At 47.1% G+C, this 25,584-nt stretch overlaps 2 protein-coding genes across 4 annotated transcripts in view; one reads left to right on the forward strand and one right to left on the reverse strand.

The window, feature by feature from the left end:
- RDX (radixin) overlaps positions 1–17,808 on the reverse strand; it is a 100,665-nt gene extending 82,857 nt beyond the window's left edge. Inside the window, exons 1-2 of one of the 2 annotated variants that reach the window (XM_084842765.1) lie at positions 17,694–17,793; positions 10,709–10,806 (exon numbers count right to left, since the gene is read on the reverse strand). The gene's annotated coding sequence lies outside the window, so the exon portion shown is untranslated. Of the gene's footprint in view, positions 1–10,708; positions 10,807–17,693 lie in introns of both variants that reach the window. The other variant, XM_084842764.1, reaches the window with a different exon arrangement.
- FDX1 (ferredoxin 1) overlaps positions 17,090–25,584 on the forward strand; it is a 32,360-nt gene continuing 23,865 nt past the window's right edge. For both annotated transcript variants that reach the window (XM_084842767.1, XM_084842766.1), the window contains exon 1: positions 17,090–17,460. In XM_084842767.1, coding sequence (XP_084698893.1) covers positions 17,297–17,460 — 164 coding nt within the window. In that variant the 5' untranslated portion in view covers positions 17,090–17,296. The remainder of the gene's footprint in view (positions 17,461–25,584) is intronic.

Here is a 25,584-nt window from a genome sequence, read left to right on the forward strand (position 1 = left end):
TGGTGGGGACGAGGGAGAGGGCCTTCTCTGTGGTGGCCCCCACTCTGTGGAACTCCCTCCCTAGGGAACTCCGTCATGCCCCCTCTTTAATGAGCTTCCGTTGTGCATTAAAAACATGGTTGTTCAGGCAGGCATTTGGGGTGGGTTAGGGTATTTTAAAAAAAAAAATTTATGGTAAAATTTTATTGTTTTAAATTGTTTTATGGTGGGTTGTACATCGCCCAGAGTGGCTGGGTGACCAGTCAGATGGGCGATTAATAAATTTAATTAATAAATAAATAAATAAACGCTAATGGGTCTTAAATGCCCGTTCAAACCCAAGCCACTCCAAACCACGCCCCACGCCCAGATAGTTTTAGGATTGCAGCTAAGTTCAGAGGGAACAGCGAAGGCTACGAAGGCTACGGGGAGTGGGGAGGTGACAGATGACATCATCATCCCTGCTAATCCAAACGCCCCGGCGCTTTGACCGTATGAGCCCTGGCTCCATTACGCCACTGGTCCTGTAGTTTCTTGGTTCTGTTTCCTTAGCCTACCCAGTGTAGGGTCCTGGATGCAGGCAAAACAAGTGAGGACTGCAGGAAGGGATGATTCTGGCAGGAGAAGCTACAACTTATACAAGCTACAACTTATATAACCACACGGTGGACCTTAGAATCTATTGCGCAAGAGTGAGTTGATAAGAAATGTAAACAAGCTGAATAGGCTTTCTTTGCACAAACAAAGTTAACATGTGGTTAGATAAACATAACATGATTTGCTACAGATTAGATGTAGCCTTTTATTGTATCAAGGGTTTTACTGTAAATGCTCAGTGTCAACATGAAAACCACAGATCAAAGATAAAGGACATACTCATTCCAGTCTGCAGACTGATCTATGCACATAGCTATAGGACAGTCACTTGAAGGTTCAAGCAAAACGTCCAAATGTGTCCATTTCAAAGTGACAGTGCCTCTCCCCACCATCCTGGTCCTCTAAATCGTGTTTGTACCCTAGGGTGTCCGTGTGTCCTATTTTACAGAGGATAGTCCTCTTTTCAAGGGCTGTCAGAGCATGGTCCTTTATTTCAGGGGTCTCCAAAGTGGGGTGTACCTACCCCAGGGGGTGCACAAGACGATCCACTGGGGTGCGCGAGCTGCCTCCCGCTGCTCCTGCGAGCTGCCGTTTTGTGTAAGGAGGCTGGCGGCAGCAGTGGCTGCGGCTGAAGGAAAGCAGGAAGATTAACCCTTCCCACTCAGCAAAGTGGGAAGGAGATTAACCTTTCCCACTCTCCTTTCACAGAAGGAAGCCAAGAAGGAAGCGGGCAGTTTCAGCTTCCATCCTGCCAAAGGCAAGCAGGAAGGGTTAACTGCCCCAGAGGAGGTTAACCAGAGGAGGTTAACCCTTTCCGCTCTCCTTTGGCAGATTGAAGCCAGAGCCGGGGGGGGGGGGGGCTGCCTTCCTCTCAGCTGCCATCCTGCCAAAGATTAACCCTTCCCACTCTCGAAGCCGAGAAGGAAGCGGGCACTTTCAGCTTCCATCCTGCCAAAGGAGAGCGGGAAGGGTTAACAACCCAGGCCAAGCCACCAGTCGACCAAGGAGTGGGGACTCAGGGTGAGGGGCTAGCTACCAGGAGTCGTGGCTCTGGCGCAGGCAGGAGCCCAGCCAAGCACGCCTGTCCCCTCCTTGCAAGTAGACAGCGGTGCCCTTGCACGATCATCAGCTTATAGCAAGGACGCATGCACACCTAAGTGGATTTACAGATGATATTAATGATAATTTTTTTTAAGTGAGAGCAAAAAGGGGGTTTGTACCATTAATAAATAAAATGAAAAATATTTCTGAAAATATGGTTTATTTCATCTTTATCTCATCCTGTTTAATTGTTATTTTCTGTGTATGTTTTATAATGTACATATTAGTACTGTAGTGCATGTATATAATTTATAAATAAATATACATATATTGGGTGGGTGCTCAAAAGTTTTTCACTGATCGAGGTGCACGATCAAAAAAGTTTGGAAGCCACTGCTCTGTTTGAAGGGCTACCCAGTCCAAGTTGGGAGACTTGGGAGAGCAGAAGAAGGGAGAGCAGAAGATGACGGGAGAACAGGGGCCTTGAAGTTGCCCATCCACAGTTAATACCTGGAACACAGGCCAAGCAGGCACACAGGTCATCTGGTCACAGTCTTCCCACCATGGTGAGAGGCACTGTATTTCTATTTAAATTATAGCAAAGATTTCTAAAAGTGCACATATACCTATAAATTAAGATTTTATGCAGATCAGTGCACTCTTTTGGGGTGATGCATTTCCTCTTTTTTTGGCCAGTGCTTAAGTGGCTACCCTATATCTAATACCAGGAACAAGTAGCAGGATAGTGTGCCCACTTGTGCATCGCCAAAAAGGAGAGAGGAAATGTATCACAAAAAAGAGGGCAAGGGAAACCATACATTTGCGTAAAATGTGCACACCTACCCCTTGCCTGGGTTTTTAAAAGTATTATTGCAAGCCTGCAGGACAGGGACTGCCTTGCTGATTCTAAGCCACTCCTGAGATTCTTGGCTGAGGAGCAGACCACAAATACTTGGAGCAATCCTATGGCCCCTAGACAGAGGCTGGGGGGCCATTGGGTAGTTCTGATTCCTGGATCAGAGGTTGGAGACAGTGCTCCGACCTCCAAGCCAGAAATCTGAGTTCCCCTCCCCCTTGCAGCTAGCATGGAGAGAACCGTACCCGCTGCCTCTCCGAAGTCACCTTTGCGACCTCAGAGAGGAGGGAAAGGGGGCATGCCAGTGGGTGGGGAGGGGGTTGGGGAGGTGGCAGCTTGCACCGTAGCCCCAGGCCTCCCCAGCCTCCTTCCCTCCCGCTCTGCAGAACCTCAGCTAGATGGGCGGAAAAGCCCATCTAGCTAAAATGCAGAGCAGGAGGAGGGCAGAGGCACCTCCCGCTCTGCATTGGATGGCCATAAGCTTCCGGGTTCAGAGTGCACCCTAAATAAATCCTGATGTGTGGTACATTCCAGTATTCACTGCTCATAGGGTTGTATGACCCGCCCTCTTGATGCCTTAAGAGGAATGGCAAACAGTTTTGTTGCTGTTCTAACATACCAGGAATATAGAAGCAGTTCTAAGGCATGAAATGGCTGTTGGAGGGCTGCAAGCGAAATGATAGTTGTGTGCTCCCAACTGAAGCCAAGCTGTTCCTGTCCAGGAATGGCCAAGGTGGCGAACCAACCGAGCCTGGTAAAAGGCAGTCAGTGCCATTGAGGCCACCTGGGCTTCCACTAACAATGCTGGATCTAGGAACACCTTCAAACTGTGTACCTGTTCTTTCAGGGGGAGTGCAGTCCTGTCCAGAGCAGGCTGAACACTGATTTGCCAGATCCAAGAACCACCTACCCACAGGGTCTCCATTTTGTCTAGCTTCCTTTTATTGTTTTTGCCAAAAAGTGAAAACTTGTTTAGGTTTCTGAGTGAAGTCCGAATCAGCCCCCCATCAGTAGCCACAGATGTAGACAAAACACACCCGAGTGGTGGGTTAAGAACAGACTTTACTTGAGATATAACAAGTTTACATCTCGAGGTAAGTTGGCTGAGGTCAACCTCATGGTCAGCATCCCTTGCAGGAGGAAGTAGGAAGAAGAATAGGAGAGTAGGGCGAGGAGACAAAGAAAAGGCAATACAATCTTCCAGAGGTCGCCTCCCACCTGACTCAGGTACATATTAACCGTTCAAGTTCACGTTAAGTGACTCATGGCCCGAGTTCCTCTGAGACCCCTTCTCGAGGGCAATGGGTCACTGCACTAATCCCATGCCCATCAGGTGGCGCTGGTGCAGTTCCCCCAGCAGAGGCTTTGTCAGCACATCTGCCACCATTTCTTCAGTCGTGCAATACTTCAGTTCAATCACCTCTTGCTCTACTAAGTCTCTTATCAGGTGATGCCTCACATCAATGTGCCTCACATCATCTGTGGCCTCAGTTTCTCACTCGATGCCAGTTTTAAGCACCCCTGATTGTCTTCATATAGCACTGTGGCTTGCGTGTTCTCCATCCTGACAGTGAATAACTGACTGAGCCAAATCACTTCCTGACATGCACTGGCTGCTGCCATGTATTCTGCTTCTGCGGAAGACATGGCCACAACTGCCTGCTTCTTACTGGCCCAACTGATAGTCCCACTGTTGTACGTAGGGATGGACGAAAGGGACTTACCTGGTCCCGTAGCTTGCTTCACGGTGGGGGGGAGGCACTTCGGTTCTCCCCCCGAAGTTCAGGCGAGGGGGGGGAGGCGCCCTGCCTCGCCCGGACGAAATTCAGGCTGGGGGGGAGGCGCCCCATCCCTCGCCGCCGAAATTCAGGCTGGGGAGGAGCGCCCCGTCTACCCGGCCACGAAAAAAAAAGTAAAGCAAAAAAACAACACACACCCGTGATAGGCTACGTAACGATTTACGTACCCTATCACGGCTAGATTTCCAAAGTCAGCCGTGATAGGCTATGTAAATCGTCACGTAGCCTATCACGGGTGACTTTGAAAAAAAAAAAAGCGCGTACGCAAATGGCGGCGCCCATGGGGCGCCGCCATTTGCGTTCCTTAGTTTGGCACGTCTAGTCTACGTAAAGTTTTACGTAGACTACAGCAAAAATAAGGTAATGCTATTTGCATTGCCCTTATTTTCGCCGTAGTCTACGTAAATCTTTACATAGACTAGACGTGCCAAACTAAGGAACGCAAATGGCGGCGCCCCATGGGCGCCGCCATTTGCGTACGCGCTTTTTTTTTTTCCAAAGTCACCCGTGATAGGCTACGTGACGATTTACGTAGCCTATCACGGCTGACTTTGGAAATCTAGCCGTGATAGGCTACGTAAATCGTTACGTAGCCTATCACGGGTGTGTGTTGTTTTTTTACTTTCCTTTTTTATTTTGCAATGGCGGTGGCAGCAGCCGGTCAGAAGACCGGCCGCCGCCCCCGCCAAACCGCTGCCGGGACCCTCCGCCGAGAGGGACATTCGCACGAGGTAAGTCCCATCCCGGGGCGGGGGGCCGGTGGAGAATTTCACCACCAATTTCGGGGGGCCGAATGCGTTGGCATTCGGCCTCCCGGAGATTCGTGGAGAAATTCTCCGCCATCCCTAGTTGTATGTGAACAGGTTTCCTGATGTGGACTTGCAGTCTGATTCATCACCTGCCCAGTCTGCATCCACAAACCCGATCAGCCCTGTGTGTGTGCTGCTGGGCTGTTTGAGCTTTGTATGTGTGGTACCTTTCAACTAGCACATCACACGCTTCACTCCGTTCCAGTCGCGTTGAGATGGCTTGGCCATTTTCCTGGTCAGGATGTCCACGGCTGCAGCTATGTCTGGTCTGGTAACTGTTGCAATGAATAGGAGCTTACCAATGGCCCTTTGATACTGCTGATTATCCAGCAGTGGGACATCATCATCTCACCCCTTCAGGTGATCTGTGGTCATGGGAGTCCTGACCTCTTTCGCCTCTGCCATTCCGAATTCCAGCAGCATCTCCTCGATCTTCTGTCTTTGACTAAGGAGGAAGCTTCCATCGTCCCCCTTCTCAACCTGTATACTCAAATAGTGCGCTGTTGGACCCAGGTCCTTGATTTCAAAATTCTCTTTCAGTCTGAGCATAATTTCCGTGCCATCGCTTTCCCACTCACAGCACAGGACCAAATCATCCACATATACCAGTATGTATGTCCCCCCCCCCCCTCTGCCTGGTATAGAGGCAGGAGTCTGCTTTCCCCTTGGTGAAGCCCAGATTTACCAAGACTCCATTAATTTTCTCGTTCCAGGCCCTGGCGGCCTGCTAAAGTCCGTAAATGCTTTTCTGCAGTTTGCACAATTTCCTTGCCCCTTCTGGATCTACAAAACCCTGGCGGCTGCATCATGTACAGGTCTTCCTCTATTTCACTGTACAGGAATGCTGTTTTAATGTCTAGATGCCTAACTTGCATCTCCCTGCTGGCTGCGATGCTCAGCATTGCTCTAATGGAGGTGTACTTTACCCTGGGGCAAACATTTCATCGTAGTCCTCCCCATTTTGAGAGTATCCCTTCATTACTAACCTGGCTTTGTAGCGTTCTATTTCACTGTCTGCATTGCACTTCACTTCGAAGGTCCACTTGCAGCCGATTGCCTCGCAATTGGGGTGAAGTTCAGTCAGGGTCCAACTCCCATTTTTGGTGTAAGGAGTCCATCTCTTCCTGTGCTGCCTTCTCCCACCTGTCTGCCTCATCCTTGGGCAAGGAGGCAACATCCTCCCAACTCGCCGGCTCTTGGATCTGCTGTGCCCTGCCTGCAAAATAATACTCCCCGTACCTGTCTGGCAGCATGCCTTTGGTGGCCCTCTCTGACCTCCTGGGTTTCTGCTGCTCTGCTGCGTTCAGCTTGGGCTCCCCGGTGTCACCGCCCTCATTGTTGGGATTAGGTGTGTCGGCTGCCCTCTCATCTTCCTCAGGCACTGTGGGAAGATGAGAGGGCAGCCGACACACCTAATCCCCTTCTCCACTCTCAGGTGTGCTCACGTTCACCTCTATCAGCTCCATAGTCCCGGGCCTCGCAGTCTCATCGAATTGCACACTTCGGCTGACTATGATGCAGCAGTCTTGGGGAATAAGAACTCCGTAGCCTTTATGGTAGGGACTGTATCCTGCCAGGAGCCCTTCGATGGCTCTGTCATCCAGCTTGGTCCTTTTCTGTTCTGGGATGTGAGCATAGGCCTTACACCCAAACACTCTCAGATGGCCCACCTTCAGCTTGGCTCCATGCCACAGTTCAAAAGGTGTTTTGCTCGTGGCCCTGGTTGGCAGCCTGTTCTGTATGTAGGCCACTGTAGACACCGCCTCTCCCCAGAATTTAAATGGTAGATTTGTGTCTGACAGCATGCTTCTTACCATGTCTAGGAGTGATCTGTTGTGCCTCTCAGCCACACCATTCTGTTCCGGCAAGTAACTGACAGTCTTTTGGTGCATGATGCCTTGGGCCCGGAGGTATGCTTCCATCTCTCCTCCAGTGTACTCCCCTTCATTGTTGGTATGAATGGCGCCTAATGTCTTGCGGAATTTGTTCTTGGTTGCTGTAACAAACTCCTGCAGCTTGCTCAGTACTTGATCCTTACGCTTGATGATGTGCACTGTTGTGAACCTGGAATGATCATCAATGAAGGTGAGGAAGTACTTACCCCCTCCAGGGGTTATCGCCTCCATCGGTCCACAGAGGTCAGAGTGGATGAGCTCCAATGGTTCTTCAGCTCTGCTCTCACTTGCCTTGGGCAGAGGGGCTCACGTGGACTTGGTCTTGATGCAGCACACACAGCTCACCCTTGATCTGCATGCTGGGATCTGTAGGTCTGCAGCGAGTTCCTTGGTCACCAACTCCTTCACTGCCTCCATGCTTCTGTGCCCCATGCGTCTGTGCCAGAGGTGGATGCCAACTGTTGTGGGGTGTGTGGTCTGCCCTCTGGGCCTCTTCGCTACTGCCAGCAATCTCATACATAGAGTTCCTTACCCTGGCATTGCCCCACAACCTTCCTTCTCTGGATATTTGGCATTCATCCCCTTCGAAAAGTAGGACAAATCCATCTGTGGTAACTTTCTTACTGAGAGCAAGTTCCTTTCCAGGTCTGGCACAAAGAAGACATCTTTTAGCTTTGTTTTCCCACCATGCAGTGGTGCTATACAGTCTATGGTGCTTTCTCCTATTCCTGAAGCGTTTATCTGTTTACCATTAGCCAGGCAAACATAACCCTGCTTTTGGTGATCCAGTTCCTTGAAGAACTCCCTCTGGTCGTCACGTGGCTGCTAGCTCCTGAGTCCAGCACCCAAACTAGGTTGTGCCTCTGAGCTCTGGTTACTCTGAGGTAAACAGTCTGGCAGGCATGGGCCCCTTGTAGTTTGCTCTGCCTTGCCCTTTGTTGTTCTTTGGCTCCCCCTTGTGGCTGTTTTGGGGACAGTCTCTCTTGAAATGTGTCTTGGCCCCACACCTGTAGCATTCTTTTGTCTTTGCCTTAAGGGCTTGTTCCTTGTGGCCCTTGTTGTTGGCCTAGCCTTTGTCCTCTTACCTGAGGCATTGGCCATATTTTCCATCCTGCAATTCCACTCACTAATCAGCCTGGCCTTTACAGAGTAGAATTTTAGCTCTGCTTCAGGGTGCATTTCTGAGGCTGTTATGGGGGGTTCATAGGAGTCATCTAGGCTGCACAAAATGATGGCCACGATATCCTCCTCTGGAGTCTCTGAGCCAGTTGCCCACAGCTCTTCAACAATTGCATTTATATGGTCTGGCGAGCTGGCTCCTTTCTCGAGCCTCATTTTAAACAGCTGCCTCTTCAAAAAGGGCTTTGCATTGATGCTGGTAGGCTGGTGCGCTATCCGCAGAGCCTCCAACCTTTGCTTGGCTGTTTTCGCATTTCTGATGTGGAGTAACTGGTCATTTTGGACTGACAGAGCAATTGTTGCCCTTGCTTTTCTGTCTCTTTTGTCTCTGTGCATCCTTTAATAAATAGAATAGATATTATCCCTTTCTTGGTTTGCTCTGCTCCCTAACGGCACAGGATCTTATTACATCTTGTGCTAAGTTAGCTGTGATTAGTAATCAAAAAGATCTTGGAGTTGTGGTGAATAATCAATCAAAGATATTTACTGAGCAGCACAAAAGCAAGTAGAAAGCTGTGGATTTCTGGGAGAGGAGTACAAATCCGGAGACACTACACTTTTAACCATTTCCAGAAGAGCTTGTTATAGCAAAGACACTAAATAGCCATGTGGCACTTTAAAGACTCATGCATTTATTGTGAAGGCATGAGCCTTCAAAGGGAAAAATCCACACTGTCAGACAGAGCGGGTGGGGAGAAACTTGAAAGCATATTCACACAAGTGTTCAGAGTGACAGAAGGTCTGTTTCACCAAGTGAAATTAAAAGATAACAGTACATATCCTGATGAATTGATAACTTCACTTCGGGTGCAATCCTATTCACACTTACCTGGAAATAAGTTCCACAGAAGACAATGGAGCTTACTTCTGAGTAGATATGCAAAGGACTGCACTGCACAATTAACAAGATTCAGGGCAAGATCCTATGCTGGCAGGATGTGAGATATCCTGTCCCCACAAAATGCTGGCGGAACGCTCCACTGGTGCAGCCATTCCGCCAGCAAAGATATGCCAGAGTTGCCTGCCCCAACCGGGTGCCCTCAGTGGTGCGGCTAGGTCATTTTAGACCCTGGACTTAATGATGTTACGGGGGGGGGGGTGCATTTAGATGGCCCTATGTATTACTTCAGTTTTGAAGCACACAACTAACATTTCTCTTGCATCCCTTCAACTGCCATCTGTTTGCCACAACTGTTTGCCACCCCTGATTTTAAAAATGCTAATACTCTGAGCATGTACAGTTTTTCATTTTAAAAACACTTAAATCATAGCACCAAAACAGCTACAGCAATAACATGGAGTTTCCCTCTACACTTGCTGCTGCTCCAGTGGGTTGACCTAAATTTCCTCCCACCTTCAACTCCAATGCCAAATCCGTCACCTGTCTAGCAATCTCCCACCCCCGCCTGCTTTGGTGGGCTGCCTGCTTTTTAAAAAGTGCCATGTGTATATTTATGCAATTCAATGTACGTTCATTCCCTTCTATCACCACCCCAAACAACAAGTGCTCCAAAGACAGGGCGAAAGGTGAGTGCCCTTTCAAAGCAGCTCCAGTGCTCAAGATATATCTTTGTAGGTGCCATATTATTTGTTCGTTTGTTTATCTGAAATATGTTTATGCCACTCCTCAGCCAAAAAGGCTCCCAGAGTGCCTTACATATAATCAATTGAACATGATCATCCCTGCCTGCAGGCTTACAATCTAAAAAGGCATCACATACACAACAATGGGAATGGGGGAGGGAAAAGGAAAAAATGAAGTCTTTCAGCAGGGCTGGTAGAATGGCCCTTGCTCTTGCTTTCATCTCCCTCAGCTCGACCTGCTGGAAGGGCTGGAATGCCCTGAGAATATCCCTAGCCTGGCCACAGAAACATGCTTAGCCCAAGGATATGCCAACTGTACTTTTTCATCTTTGTGGGGTGGTCCTGTAAGGGCAAATGAGCCAGGGAGGTCCAAACTTGACAGGGCATAACTTTTCCCACAAGAATTCAATTGTGTGTCCCGCCAAGAATTTTCTGAGCAATTTCAAGCCCTGGAGTGAGAGGGAAGGTATCCCAAAGAAAGCAAAGTGTGCGCAAGATAGCCATCAATCTGCCTTCTGCTGCGCTCCCTCTCCCTCTTGTACTTCTCTCTAGAGAGCCAGCTTGGATATGCTTCACACAGCTGCTATGAAAACATCTGACTCTGACGCGTGCTGCGAGCGGCAAATGAGCCATTCGTTCTGAGATGGGTGCGTGTGTGCGTGTATGACAGTGTTTGCTTCTTGTGCTGGTCTTGCCTTGCCTCAGGTTTCTCTTTCATAAAATCTGAGGAGGAAGCCATTGGCATTTCTGAGTCACCTGGACTGCAAGGTGCATGGAGACTTCTGAATTGATTAGGGGAGCATGGTATGAGGTGATGGCGTTGAGTTCCCAACCCCTTGCTTAGCTTGATGGGCTGCCTTTCCCTAAGGGCAGGGAAAGGCAATGTCACATCACAGACCTTACTTTACTAAGGCTGCCATCCTAAAACGTTTCCTGGTAATAAGTCCTGTTGAACTCAAGGGGACTTACCTTTGAGACATGTCTAGGATTGTACTGTCAACCTTTGTGGGTGGCAGGGTGGAGAAGAGGAGGAAGAGGAAATCAGGCAGTTCAGCCTTCAACAGCACCTGCACATCACGCAGAGAATGTAGCTCAGCCCCAATTCCAGAAAAAAGGATGATGACTGGAATTTGAACTTTCAGTTAATGCTATTATATTTTATTTTTTCCTTTCAGAGATTTGATACCATCCACATTGGCTGGGGTCACAAATGCAGTCCACATAATTACAGCCCTCCATTGCCAGCAACAATGCAGAGGAAGTACCTTAGTGGACCAGGAACCAGAGCTGATGCCTTGAAGGGTCTTCTTGTGGTGGTGGTGGTGGAGAAGATGGAACAAAGAGACAAATTACAGCTGCCTTCCTCCAGCCTGGTTCCCTCCAAATGTGTCGGAGCACAACTCTCATCCTGCCCAGCCAGCATGGCTCATAGCCTTGCTAACTGGAGATGGTGGCAGTTGTAGTCCAACATATATAGAGGTCACCAGGATGGGGAAGGCTGAGTCAGAGCAACAACAGCCAATTACAAGAAGAACTGTCAATGAAGTTTGTATAAAAAAGAGGAAGTCCAGTACCACCATTATATAGACCCCAAACTGGGTGGGTGGGGACCATAACTGAGATGATTTCTCTCTGGCCTCATGTTGTGCACGCTTTGGAGCACACAAAGGGGAACTTTGTGGAAGGGAACTAGGGAGAAAGGGCGCTCTGCATGCAAAGGGACCACCTTGCACAAACAGCCTGTCTCCAGAACACTCCTAGGAACTTGACCATGTTGCTAACATTTCTCCGGGGACAAACACCCAACAGCAACTCTCATACCACTCTTAGAACTGAGGGTGCCAGGACAGTGCACACCACACAGGTACTCTGTCCTGGCACTACTGTTGTACCGAAAATTTCTCCCACATTTTTTTCAACCATTCTCATTCCATTTGACAGAAGAGAAATCGCTTTCGAAAAGAAATTCAATGGTGAACAATTTCAAAGAAATTATCATGGGTTGGGTTTGGGTTTCTTGGGCTTACCTTACTTACGAGGTGGCCAAGGAGTAAGCATAAGTGTCCTGTTTTTCATTGTACAATCATCTCTCTGGCAGCCTGTAGCCTCCACAGCTTCCTACACTTCAATTAAAGCCCAGTTTAAGGCATGATGAGGTAATTCCTCCCATAGGGCTTTTTCAGGTCAGGGTGTGCAGGCAGCCTGGGAGGCTAGCTGTGATTAGGTAAGCTCAAAAACATCACAAAAAATAAATTTTAAAATTTATTTATTTATTTATTACATTTCTATACCACCCAATAGCCAAAGCTCTCTAGAGGGTTCACAAAAATTTAAACCTCAAGTACAACATAAAAACAATATAAAATATAAAAGCATTAAAACTACAGTATAAAAGTACAACCAGCATAAAACCTAGCAGCAATGCAGAGATTTAAAACACAGTAACAAATTTAAAACGGCAAAGCTAAAAGAGCAAAATGTTAAAATGCTAAAATTCTTGGGAAAATGAAAAGGTCTTCACCTGGCACCAGAAAGAGTTAGGCACCAGGAGAACCTAGAGGGGTTTGCCTGGCACCTAAAACATCCTGAATGAGGCAGAACAATGGAAGCGGGGGGGGGGGGCGCTTTCAGGAAATTGGAAGACAGATTTTGGCAGAGCAGCAACTCCACCTCATTCCTGGAGCTAGACACAACACTGTTCCCACCTGCATTGCGGTGGATGCAAATTGGGGGCCAGCCTGCCAAGACAATAGATGCTGTCGCAGCACCAAAACCCTTACCAAAAAGGAAAGAAGCTGTGCTACAAGCCCTGCCAATAGGGAGCTCTACCTGGGAGAAACTGTTGAGAATTTCTCCTCCCCCTGGAGAAATTCAGTGAAATTGTCTCCCAAATTTCTCTGCCCACAAGTAGGTTGGAAAATTTCAAGAGGCCATTTGCACACAGCTCTGCCTGGCACAGGTAAGCAAAGGAAGAGGAGCAGGCATGTACAAAGCCAAATTGCTGCCACTGTCTATTTCTCCTCCGCGACCTCCTTTGTAATCTGTGAATCCTGTGTCTTACCTGACCTGATTGCTCTAACACTACCCTCCATGTGTTTGACCCCCATTTAATGCCATCAAAGCCAGTGGCCATGTAGATTCTAGAAATTAATTACACATTGCACGAAGAAGTACTTCTTTTTGCATGTCCTGAATCTCCCATCATTCAGCTTCATGGGATGATCCTGGGTTCTGGTATGATGAGAGAGGGAGAAAAAGAATGGTTTTGTGGTATAAAAATAAGGAGATATGAGCCTTGGGATCATGTGGTTCCCCCTTCCCTTCTCTCCTCCTCTTATGTGCCAAGATTAGAAAATTCCAGTCCCTGTTTGCAACAAACCGTAGCTTGCCATTTTGTCTGAATCCAACCAACTATGGTTTGCTGACAAACCAAGATCACAGACCATGGCTTGACCTTGGCCCATATTCTCTCTGTAGTGATTGTTGCCCTAACTGGACAGTTTACCCAGTTCCAGATCTTGGCTTGCAACAGATCCTGCCTCTTTATATGCACCAGCGCTCCATCCAATTCTGGCTCTTAACCTGCTGAGACTTGCAATCAGCTGCCATGTATTCAGCTACTGTTGGCCCAGTGACCTACGAAGTCAATGGTCTTGGAATAGGATCTTGGAATTGTTGTCGATCACAAGCTGAATATGAGCCAACAATGTGATGTGGCTGCAAATAAGGCAAATGCTCTTTTGGGCTGCATTCATAGAAGCATCGCTTCCAAATCCTGGGAAGTACTAGTTCCCCTCTACTCAGCACTGGTTAGGCCTCATCTGGAGTACTGTGTCCAGTTCTGGGCACCACACTTTAAGAAGGATGCAGACAAACTGGAGAGGGTTCAGAGGAGGGCAACAAAGATGATCAGGGGACTGGAAACAAAGCCCTGTGAAGAGAGACTGAAAGAACTGGGCATGTTTAGCCTTGAGAAGAGAAGACTGAGGGGAGATATGATAGCACTCTTCAAGTACTTGAAAGGTTGTCACAGAGAAGAAGGCCAGGATCTCTTCTTGATCATCCCAGAGTGCAGGACACGGAATCATGGGCTCAAGTTACAGGAAGCCAGATTCCGGCTGAACATCAGGAAAAACTTCCTGACTGTAAGAGCAATACGATAATGGAACCAATTACCTGGGGAGGTGGTGGGCTCTCCCATACTGGAGGCCTTCAAGACGAGGCTGGACAGCCATTTGTCAGGGATGCTCTGACTTGGATTCCTGCACTGAGCAGGGGGTTGGACTCGATGGCCTTGTAGGCCCCTTCCAACCCTACTATTCTATGATTCTATGAATGTTAATACTGCTCATAGTGGGAAAGAGAAGCATACATGCTGATTTTGACAAGGGTGGGGTCTAGAAGCTTGAAAAGCTGTGCATTACGTTATATGGGTGTCAGCCCCTGCAAAGTCCCTCATTGGTGGGCTATGCCTGCATTTTTCAGAACACTGTGGATTTGTCTGCTGTTTTTATGCCTTCTGGGGATTTTCCAGATATTGTAGTTTCTCTTCATGAGCTGGACATCTGTAGGGTATCACAACCATTCCACTGGCATAGTGGGAGTGTATCACCCCTCCCTGGCATAACTAGAGTGTAGGCTGCTTTCTGATGTTTCTAGAAATGTGGAACATTTTATGTCAATATTATTAATTACATTTATATCCCAATGGATATAAATGAGAGAGAACCAGTGTGGTGTAGTGGCTAAAGTGTTGGACCGGGAGTCAGAAGATCCAGGTTCTAGTCCCCACTTGGCCTTGGAAGCTCACTGGATGACTTTGGGCCAGTCACAGACTCTCAGCCCAACCTACCTCACAGGGTTGTTGTTGTGAGGATAAAAGGGAGAGGAAGAGGATTATGTACACTGCCTTGGTTTCCTTAAGGAGGAAAAAAGGCAGGATATAAATGTAATCAATCAATCAATCAATCAATAATGGTCCCTTGATGTGGAGCACAATTACAAAAAACAATAATAGATATAAAAACCAACCCAAGAAATAATTACAATTAAAATGCAAAACTAACAGTTCAGTAAGACACAGAGCAGGGATCACTCCCTGATGGTCTTAATAAAAAGGAAGGTCTCTGCCAGCCTTCTAAACCATCATATGGGCGGTTGCCCGTTGAGCCTCTTTAGCAAGGAAATGCTGTCAATGAAAAGACCTGGTCTGACCCTAGTTTCGTATCTTGATTAGTAAACCAGCTTATGTGCATTGCACACATGTGTGTTTTCCTGATCCGATTCTGCCCCCATACAAACAGAACTTCCCTATTTATAAGTTTTTCAGGCTATGACTTTGCAACTGTATTCTGTCATCACAGCCATCACCAAATACGTTGTTCATAAATATGGCCCTGGACCTCCATAAATTTCACATGCTTCATATCATATAATCATCATCATTGTCATACCATAATTTATACTAATCAAAAATTCAGATCTCCAGTCCTTCTATAGCCAAAGGGCACCACGCAGACATTTATATCTGCAGGCTTGCGGAACCCCAAAGTTCACAGAAGTACACAAAATCTTTAGTTTAAAAAGCCCTAAATAGAGTTTCCCTGCCACTCCACCCCAAACGAGCCCAGTGAGGACTGAGCATGCCCCATGCACATGGAATGTTCATGGACTTTGGGAGGAAAACCAGGGTGTGGGGCAGAAATGGAATATCCTGGAAGAGGGCATGGGTGGCTGGCATGCAACATTTTGTTGCAGGTCCCACTTGCGTATAAACTTATTCACCACATTCCCATTTCGGCAAAGTGAACACTTTCACGCAAACTAGGTTTTTTGTTTTTTTTTAAGTCCACATTATTTCCTGAGAACATGTGTTCTCCTAAGACGAGATACAAATGAGTTGTGCAAGCTTTCAATTAAGAAGGTGGGGCTTGAGATCAGTTGATTTAGTTTACTGTCTGGGAAGCAACCCAAGTGGAACAAGAGTGGTAAAGCGACTATACATTTGCTGTCCCAGCCACTTCTTACAATCGGATAAGGAAATGGCAGAGGCTGTAATGGCAGATTGTTTCCCAACTGAAGGTTGTTAGCTGAGTATCGGGCATGCCAGCAAGCCACACAAGGACTATGTCAATCCCTCAAACGGCAGATTGGAAACTACCAGGATCGGCACATGGGTGGCACTGTCCAAAATGTATATGGACAACCTGCAGAGCGTCCTCGTGTACTCTACCCGCTTTTCCCCACCTCCCAGCCATCACCTGGTTGGCCAGGAACAGATTGCTGTTTCCCTGCTAACAGCAGTGGGCAAACAGCAAACTGGATTGGGCTTACGGTGGGGGGAGAACTTTAAAACTGGTTCAGGATTGCTGGCAAGAAGAGGCTTTAAACTCCCTCCACCACTGATCTCAGCAGGCAGTACGGGGAGATTTCATCCTCCCCATCCCTGCATGATAGGATGTGGGGGCAGGGAGGTGGACAAGAGTGTGTGTGTGTGGCCTGCGCTCCAACACTGCATGCAGCCCTTGGGGCCAAAAAGGTTGCCAACCCTCTGGTTCAAAATATAGCACAAAATACCCACACTTAGTACCTCTTTTTTCGCCCTTCAGCACTGAACCAGCCACGTGGGAAGCCACCATCTGGACAAGCCCTTAGGCCAGGAGGGGTGAACATGGGGCTGTCCAGATGCTGTTGAGACTGCAACTTCATAGAATCATAGGGTTGGATGGGGCCTGCAAGACCATCGAGTCCAACCCCCTGCTCAGTGCAGGAAGGCTGATTCCAAGGCAGTCTCCCATCCAAGTACTAACCAGGGCTGACCCTGCTTAGCTTACAAGATCAGACGAGATCAGGTGCATCCAGCCCTTTCAGCTCTAGCTAGCTTAGCCGATGGTTAGGGATGATGGGAGCTGCAGCCTAACAACATCTGGAGGGCCACCCGTTCCCTACCCCTGGCCTAGGCATTCGTGGGATACATACAGAAAGGGGAAAAAATAAGATCCATCACCCTAGAGAAATCTCCTAGATGCCTAGAAACTGAGGGAGCCATTAAGACTGACTGAGGTTTCATATCCACAGCTATATAGTGCTGCATTTGTACATAATCGCAACAATCCCTGCAAGAACCCTGTGAGGTAGGCCAGTCTAGTTAAGCGCCCCCCACTTCCCTGAGCGGGACGGTCAGCTGTAGGCCGGCAGGGTAAAGGCGGAGAAACGAAAAGGCCGAGAGGGCCCGAAGGAGGAGCAGCCGGAGCAGCCGCCCTCCCGCCCCCTGACTGCGCATTCTTCGAAGCCGGCATCTTTTCCGTAATCCGACGCCTACGCCAGGACGGCGCGCGCCCCGCGCATTTTGCGGTGCTTCATTCTAAAGCGGCCGCCGCTCTCGGCGTACGAGGCTACGAGAATAGCCGCCGGTGGTGCCGGCGGCGCAAGCCGGCGGCCTTTGGACTTTCGCCGGCGTGAGCGGGCGCTGGAAGGAAGCCGCTCGGCCTTGCTCCGTTGCCGTCGCCTCCAACCAACGCCGCCCCCGCGACCCACGTCCTTGCCCGCCGTTCGAGCATGGCTGCCTCAGGCGCCGCGGGGCCTCTACTCCGGGTGGCCGCGGCCTCCTCCTGCCGTCGGCTCCTCGCAACGCCTGGTGGCGGGGCCGGCGGAGGCTGGGGCAGCGCTGCCAGCCGAGGCCCCGGCCGGCTCTTCCACGCCTCGGCCCTGGCGCGGCTCAGGTAAGCGGGGAATGGCGTGTGCTCGGCGGACGAGGAGCCCCCCCCCCCCCGCCTCACCACACACGCCCCAGCCGCTCCTCAGGGCAAGTTTCCCCTCAGAGAGGTTTCGCGCCTCTCCCCGCCTCTCCCCCTCTCGTTCTTCGCGGTGTCGCCGCTCTGAAGAGGGAGGTAAACTTTGGGCCAGGGCGGCTCTGGCTTCACCCTCAGCCCAAGAGTACTAGGGTGCCTCTTACCAAGCGTCAGCCGTGAAGCTCACTGGGTGACTTCGGGCCAGTCGCGCTCATGCTTCGGCCTCTCACACACGCAGCCCAGCCTACCTCGCGGGATTGTTGTGAGGGGAAATGGGTCGAGGGAAGAATAACGGGCGCTGCCTTTACGCAATAGCTTTTTGCCCCACCCCTTCCTCTAATATGGGCTTGGCAGCGTATGGGGTTCTTTCTCCCCTTGCACGTTTGTTTGATCCTCGCAAGAATTCTGTGCAGGAAGAATAGGACAGAAAATGTAAGAAGAAGGAAAAGGACGTTGTTTACTTTATTCAGGTGCCCCTGCAACCTGTATATATGAGGCGTGAGAATGACAGGTTCCCAAAAGTAAGGACCACGTTTTTGTTTGTTTTTATTTATTGACAACATTTATATCCCTCTCCACATCTAAACAGATTCCAGAGTGGTGAGCAATAAAAGATAAGGGGCCCATCCTGGTTTATCCAGATTCATAGCATTCATTCAATTATCTTCTTCGTTACTTCCTTGATAAATTAATCTATCTGGATATCCAGTACGTTATTGATCCTCCAATACCAAAAGAGATCTCTCTCAGTATCAAAAAGAGAAAAAGAGATTAAAAAAGAACATGAAAAGAAGAAAGATTTTTCATAAGTTGCTGATTTTTTTTAACATCCAACAGGCGTCAGCAATACTCCTTCTGTAATAAATTTTACTTTTACAAAATTATCGGTGCCCATCCTTTGTTCTATATGTTGTTCAAAAGTGCCCATCCTTTGTTCTATGCGTAGTTCAAAAGCCTCCATCTTTTTGCTTATAGCATCTATAATATTCTGTGTTTGTTCATCCAAGGCCATCTTTTGTATCATAGAATCATAGAATAGTAGGGTTGGAAGGGGCCTACAAGGCCATCGGGTCCAACCCCCTGCTCAATGCAGGAATCCAAGTCAGAGCATCCCTGACAGATGGCTGTCCAGCCTCATCTGGAATGCCTCCAGTGTGGGAGAGCCCGCCACCTCCCTAGGTCATTGGTTCCATTGTCATATTGCTCTAACAGTCAGGACGTTTTTCCTGATGTTCAGCCAGAATCTGGCTTCCTGTAACTTGAGCCCATTATTCCGTGTCCTGCACTCTGGGATGATCAAGAAGAGATCCTGGACTTCCTCTCTGTGACAACCTTTCAAGTACTTGAAGAGCGCTATCCTATCTCCCCTCAGTCTTCTCTTCTCACAGCTAAACATGCCCAGTTCTTTCAGTCTCTCCTCACGGGGCTTTGTTTCCAGTCCCCTGATCATCTTTGTTGCCCTCCTCTGAACCCTCTCCAGTTTGTCTGCATGCTTCTTAAAATGTGGTGCCCAGAACTGGACACAGTACTCCAGATGAGGCCTAACTAGTGCTGAGTAGAGGGGAACTAGTACTTCCCGGGATTTGGAAGCGATGCTTCTATGAATGCAGCCCAAAAGAGCATTTGCCTTTTTTGCAGCCACATCACATTGTTGGCTCATATTCAGCTTGTGATCGACAACAATTCCAAGATCTTTCTCGCTTGTAGTGTTGTTGAGCCACATATCCCCCATCTTGTAACTGTGCATTTGGTTTCTTTTTCCTAGGTGCAGAACTTGGCATTTATCCCTATTCAATGTCATTCTGTTGTTTTCTGCCCAGCACTCCAGTCTATCAAGATCACTTTGAATTTGGTTTCTGTCTTCCAGGGTATTAGCTATCCCGCCCAATTTTGTGTCATCTGCAAATTTGATCAGCATTCCCTGCACCTCCTCCTCCAAGTCATTAATAAAAATGTGGAAGAGCACTGGGCCCAGGACTGAGCCCTGTGGTACCCCACTCGTTACCTCTCCCCAGTTTGAGAAGGTCCCATTGATAAGCACTCTTTGAGTCCCATTCTGTAGCCAACTGTGGATCCACCAGATCGTTGTTTCATCTAGCCCACTTGGAGCTAGTTTGCTCATCAGGATATCATGGGGCACTTTGTCGAAAGCTTTGCTGAAGTCGAGGTATATGATGTCTACAGCATTCCCATGGTCTACAAGGGAGGTTACTTGATCAAAAAATGAGATCAGATTTGTCTGGCAGGACTTGTTTTTGACAAATCCATGTTGGCTTCGAGTAATCACGGCATTGTTTTCAAGGTGCTTCCAGATGGATTGCTTTATCATCTGTTCCAGAATTTTCCCAGGGATTGATGTCAGACTGACTGGTCTGTAGTTCCCAGGTTCCTCCTTTTTACCCTTTTTGAAGATAGGGACAACATTAGCCCTCCTCCAGTCATCTGGCACTTCCCCCGTCCTCCATGATTTCTCAAAGAGAATAGACAATGGTTCTGAGAGTTCTTCTGCCAGTTCCTTTATGACTCTAGGATGCAGTTCATCTGGCCCTGGAGATTTGAACTCATTCAAAGTAATGAGGTGTTCCTTGACCATATGCCTATCGATCTCAAGCTGCAATCCTGCCCCTTCAGCCTGTACTTCGCCTTTGCCAGGGTGGTCATAGACCCTCTTTTGGGAGAAGACTGAGCCAAAGTAGGAATTGAGCACCTCTGCTTTTTCTTTGTCATCTGTTATCATTTTTCCATCCTTATTTAATAGCTGAACAACCATTTCTTTCCTCTGCCTTTTACTATGCACGTAGCTGAAGAAAGCCTTTTTGTTGTTTTTAGCATCCCTCGCTAATCTCAGCTCGTTCTCAGCTTTAGCCTTCCTGACGCCATCCCTGCAATTCTGTGCTACCTGCCTGTACTCTTCCTTTGTTACTTGGCCTTCTTTCCACTTCCTATATGTGTCCTTTTTTGTTTTCAGGTCATCCCTAAGCTTTTTGTGAAGCCACACTGGCTTCTTCTGTTGTCTTCCACCTTTTCTTCTTGTTGGAATTGTTTGTGATTGTGCCTTGAGAATTTCCTTTTTTAAAAGCTCCCACCCATCTTGGACTCCTTTTCTCATTAGTGTTGCTTTCCATAGGACCTTACTGATCATTGTTCTTAGTTTATGAAAATCAGCTTTCCTAAAATCCAGGGTACGTGTTTGACTACACTCGGCTCTTGCTTCCCTTAGAACCAAGAACTCAAGTGCAACATGGTCACTTTCCCCCAGAGTTCCTGTAACTGCTACTTTATCCACTAAGTCATCTGTGTTGGTTAGGATCAAGTCAAGGATAGCCGATCCTCTAGTTCCTTCCTCTACTTTCTGTAGGAGGAAGTTATCCGCCACACAAGTCAGGAATTTCCTGGAGGAGCCATGTTTTGCAGAATTTGTCTCCCAACAAATATCGGGGAAATTGAAGTCCCCCATTACTACTACATCATGCTTCCTTAAAACATTGGCTATTTGCTTTTCAAAAGTTTCATCCTCATCTTCTCCTTGGTTGGGTGGCCAGTAGTAGACTCCGACCACCAGGTTCCTTTTATTCTTTGCTCCATTTATTTTGATCCAGATGCTCTCGATGGGGCTATCAAGCTCATCCTCCTGTATTTCTGTGCAGAGATATGTATTTTTCACATACAGTGCAACCCCACCTCCCTTTCTGTTCCTCCTGTTCTTTTTGAACAAGTTATATCCTTCAATTGCTGTATTCCAGTCATGAGAGTCATCCCACCAAGTCTCAGTTATACCTATCAAGTCATAATTTCCCTCCTGTATTAAGAGTTCAAGTTCGTTCTGTTTGTTTCCCATACTCTGGGCATTAGTATATAGACATCGAAGACCATGTGCTTCATAGTCTGGCTTTCTTCCTACATGTGTGTGAAGACTATTACTGGGCGCTATCAGAGCTGTTCTCTCCATTGCAGTGCATGCGCCTACGTCCATTGTTACCCCCAACATTACATCTCCCTTCCCCGTAGGATTCAGTTTAAAGCCCTCCTGATGAAGTTCTTCATGCTGTGGCCAAACACATTCTTCCCATCCTTTGTGAGGTGCAACCCCTCCCTTGCCAACAGCCCATCTTCCAGGAAGTATAGCCCGTAGTCCCAGAATCCAAATCTCTCTCGTCGGCACCACCTTCATAGCCAGTCATTTACCCGGAGTATTTTTCGTTCCCTTTCTATCCCTCTTCTAACTACTGGAAGGATGGATGAGAAAACTATCTGGGCCCCAAAGTTCTTGAGTTTCCTCCCCAAAGCTTCAAAGTCTGATGTGATTTCTTTGTAGCTCCGCTTGGCGGTATCATTTGTTCCCACATGGATGAGAAGAAAGGGATACCTGTCAGTGGGCTTTATGAGTGCAGGCAACCTTTCAGTCACGTCTCTAATTCGTCCTCTCGGGAGACAACATACCTGGCGAGTCCACGGGTCTTCGCGACATACGTGGGTCTCGATCCCACACAGCAAGGAATTTCCCACTACTACCACTCCTCTCTTCTTGTTGTTGTAGGCCTGGGTTTCATCGCCTCTGTTTGATTACCTTCAGCCTCTTGCTCAGTCTCATGTAGGTTTCCCTGTGATTCTTCCTCTGCAGGCTGTCCTCCAGTCTCATCCGCAAGTACCTGGAATCAGTTCCACAGCTCCACTGCTTCCACTGGTGCAGAGTGGCATCTAGTTCTTCTTCTCCTAACTGTCACCCTTTTCCAAGGAGTATCCTCTACTCCATTTTTCTTCACCTCAGCATTTCCCACTGCCTCATCTTGCTGTTGCTCTTCAAGCTTCTGATCTTCCCTTTGCTGCTGTAGTTCCCCCATTCTGTCCAAGAACTCTTTGTGTTCTCTTATTCCCCGGAGGGTCGACAGTTGCCGCTCCAGTCCACTTTTTCTTCCAGCTGCGTGATCAACTTGCATTTGTTGCAGGTGTAGGCCATGTTGTTCTCAGGCAAGAAAACAAACCTTGCAGGTCACCACCACTGGAGAGTCTTATCCTTCCATAGCCTCTTTTCCCTTTTTGTGTCTAGCTTTGTGATTGTTCTAGACTAGCCTGTGCCTGTTCCTCTACTCAGTAGAGGTTAAAAGCAAAATCCTACTTGTGTTAAAGTGTGTGTTACAAGACAAATAAATGGAAAAAAGTTAGTTAAAAAATAAAAAGAAAAAAAAGAAAAAAATGTTAGGGGCCTATATATGTATATCTTGCTTCTGCTCAGGTACCTCTTCCTTGCTTATAGATGTTGCTTTCACTGATAATTTTGTCGCTCCCGTTGGAGTCTCTTTTCGAGATCCTTTCCTGGATTTAGTATTTCTACTTAATTGTTCTGTAGGCATCTCCCAGGTATTCGCTCCACTACGAATTGTTTTGATATCCTTTGCTGGTTTATCCAAATTCATAGCACTCATTCAATTATCTTCTTCATTACTTCCTTTATAAATTAATTATCTGGATATCCAGTACGTTATTGATCCTCCAATGCCAAAAGAGATCTCTCTCAGTATCAAAAAGAGAAAAAGAGATAAAAAAAAGAACATGAAAAGAAGAAAGATTTTTCATAAGCTGCTGATTTTTTTTTAACATCCAACAGGCGTCAGCAATACTCCTTCGGTAATAAATTTTACTCAGTCAGCCCACAAGTTGATATTATTCCAGCCTATTCCAGGCTTTCTGCCAAAGATTTATTTATTTTGACTTCGTCGCTTCCTCAAGGTCATGCAGAAGAAAAAAGCAACTGGACAAAAACATAGCTTTCAGACATATAAATTCAAACATTAAAACCTTCAAACAATGATTTAAAGAAATAGAAAGTTAATTAGACTGTAATACTTATTCAAAAATGCAAACAGTCTTAGTACTCTTTCCTTTTTCTTCTTTTGAAAGGACCTCTTGAGCTAAATTCACTTTGTAGAAGTCTGCAACTCCTTGATTTTAATTCAGGTTAGGTTTATACAACTGCCATACTTCCGCTTTTTGCTGTGCAAGTGGTGCTTGCTGGTAGCTTAAGTTTCCAAATACTATCTAAGATTGGAGCACGCCCGTCCTTATATTCTCTTAATTAAGAGTTTCAAAACAGCGTTTCAGTAGGTGTTTATCTCCAACGACTGACCTTAGTTTTGAGCCCCTTTGCATCCTCCGCAAAGGCAGCTGTTCTTCTAAGATTTCATCCGGATGGTACTGCAGGCTTCCCCTTTATTTTCCAGGGGGAGGGAAAGGTTTCTCAACCTTTTCACAGCTGTTTGAAGGAAGTGACCTGCGGAGCCCTGCAAATCACTGCCAGGACGACATGGCTCCTTACCAGAAGTCCCCAGAATTATACACAGTATTCCAAGTGTGGTCATACCATAGATTTGTATAAGGACAGTATGATACTGGTAGTTTTATAATTCTGTCCAACATGGAATTTGCCTTTTTCACAGCAGCTGCACAGTAGGTCAACATTTTCATAGAACTAATTATCACAAACCCAAGACCCCTTTTGTAGTCAGTCACCACCTGCTCAGATCCCATCAGCGTACATGTGAAGTTAGGATTGTTTGCCCCAATGTGTATCACTTTACATTTGCTTATACTGAATTTGCTTACATTGAAGGTTTGATGATTGCAGAAAGAGCCACTGTGGTGTAGTGGTTAGAGTAGGACCACGTTCTGATTCCCACTGAGCTTTAGCCTTCAAACTCATTAGGAGATTTTGACCAGTCTTGATCTCTCAGTAGAACCTGATTCACAGAATTCTTGTGCGGATAAAATGGATAAGGTGAGAACCATGTACACTGTCCTGACTTTATTGGAGGAAAGGTGGGATAAAAAGTTAATTTAAACAAAGGCCCAATTTATGCAGTATTTACATACACCCCACCCCCAGTTATTTATAGGTATATTAATATTTCCCACATGTGAAATGGGATATAAACGCTAATAAATATATTGTTATTGGTACTGCTACAGCAGTGTTCCCTACCTCCAAGCTTTGAGCTGTACCAAGTGAGGGTTTCCCAAGTTCTAGAGAGAGGGAGAAAATTTTCTTTCTGTTCACTTTCTCTACACCAGGGGTGGGAAACTTGTGGCCCTCCAGATGTTTTGGCCTACAACTCCCAACAGCCCTAGCCAGCATACCCAATGTTGAGGGATGATGGAAAGTATAGAGCAAAACATCTGTAGGGCCACAAGTCACCCATCCCTGATTTACACAGTGCATAATTGTATAAACCTATTTATACCCATCCTCCCATTCACTTTTTTCTCCCAGCTAAAAAGACCCAAATGATGTGGCCTTTTCCCAGAGGAAAGGTGCTCCAGCCCCCTGGTCACTGTGGTTGCTCTCTTCCAGCAAATAAACTGATGATGTTATTTTGTGTCCTTGATTTGTCCTTTCTCTGCTTCACAGATAAATAACCAGTGGTACAGGTAAGTAGGAGTTAGCAGCATTCATTGATAAGAGCAGGAGGGCCCAGAGGCCCAGTTCTCACAGTCAGGCCTTTATTCCCTAGAGAGCCTATTTCCTCTCTTCTGATCTATCTATCTATCTATCTATCTATCTATCTATATTTCATTGCCTTTAAGCTTCAAAGTTACCTGGTCAACTTGAACTCTACAGAGGCCACTTTGACACTCTTCCTCCTCCCAAAGGATCCATGGGCAAAAACATGCTATTTATTCTAGCTGAACAAACAAGAAGAATATACAAGGGTTATGTACTCTTATTTTAATGAGTTACCAGTTACAGTAGCATCAAGATCTGTACCCTGATTAATACTACTACATTATAAAATCCCTGTCATCGACAACGTCACAGCCATCCTATGAGAGCACCCACCATTGTATCTAATTGAATGTGGAAGTAGTAATCCATGGATACCTTGACATCTGATTGGACTTAATTATAAATTACACAAGTGTCCTGTCCATATTTTATTGGATGTAGTCAAATTAGAACTGTGTTTAGTATGCAATGATTTAAGAATTGCCTAGACTGTTAGGGAGTTGTATCTGACTAGTGATGTGGTTTTTCTGGAGAATCTTGAACAGGTGCCACAAATA

Source organism: Heloderma suspectum, chromosome 3, assembly GCF_057233095.1.
Source record: "Heloderma suspectum isolate Gila_16-S chromosome 3, 16-S_ref, whole genome shotgun sequence".
In the NCBI taxonomy this organism is placed as follows: Eukaryota; Metazoa; Chordata; class Lepidosauria; order Squamata; family Helodermatidae; genus Heloderma; species Heloderma suspectum.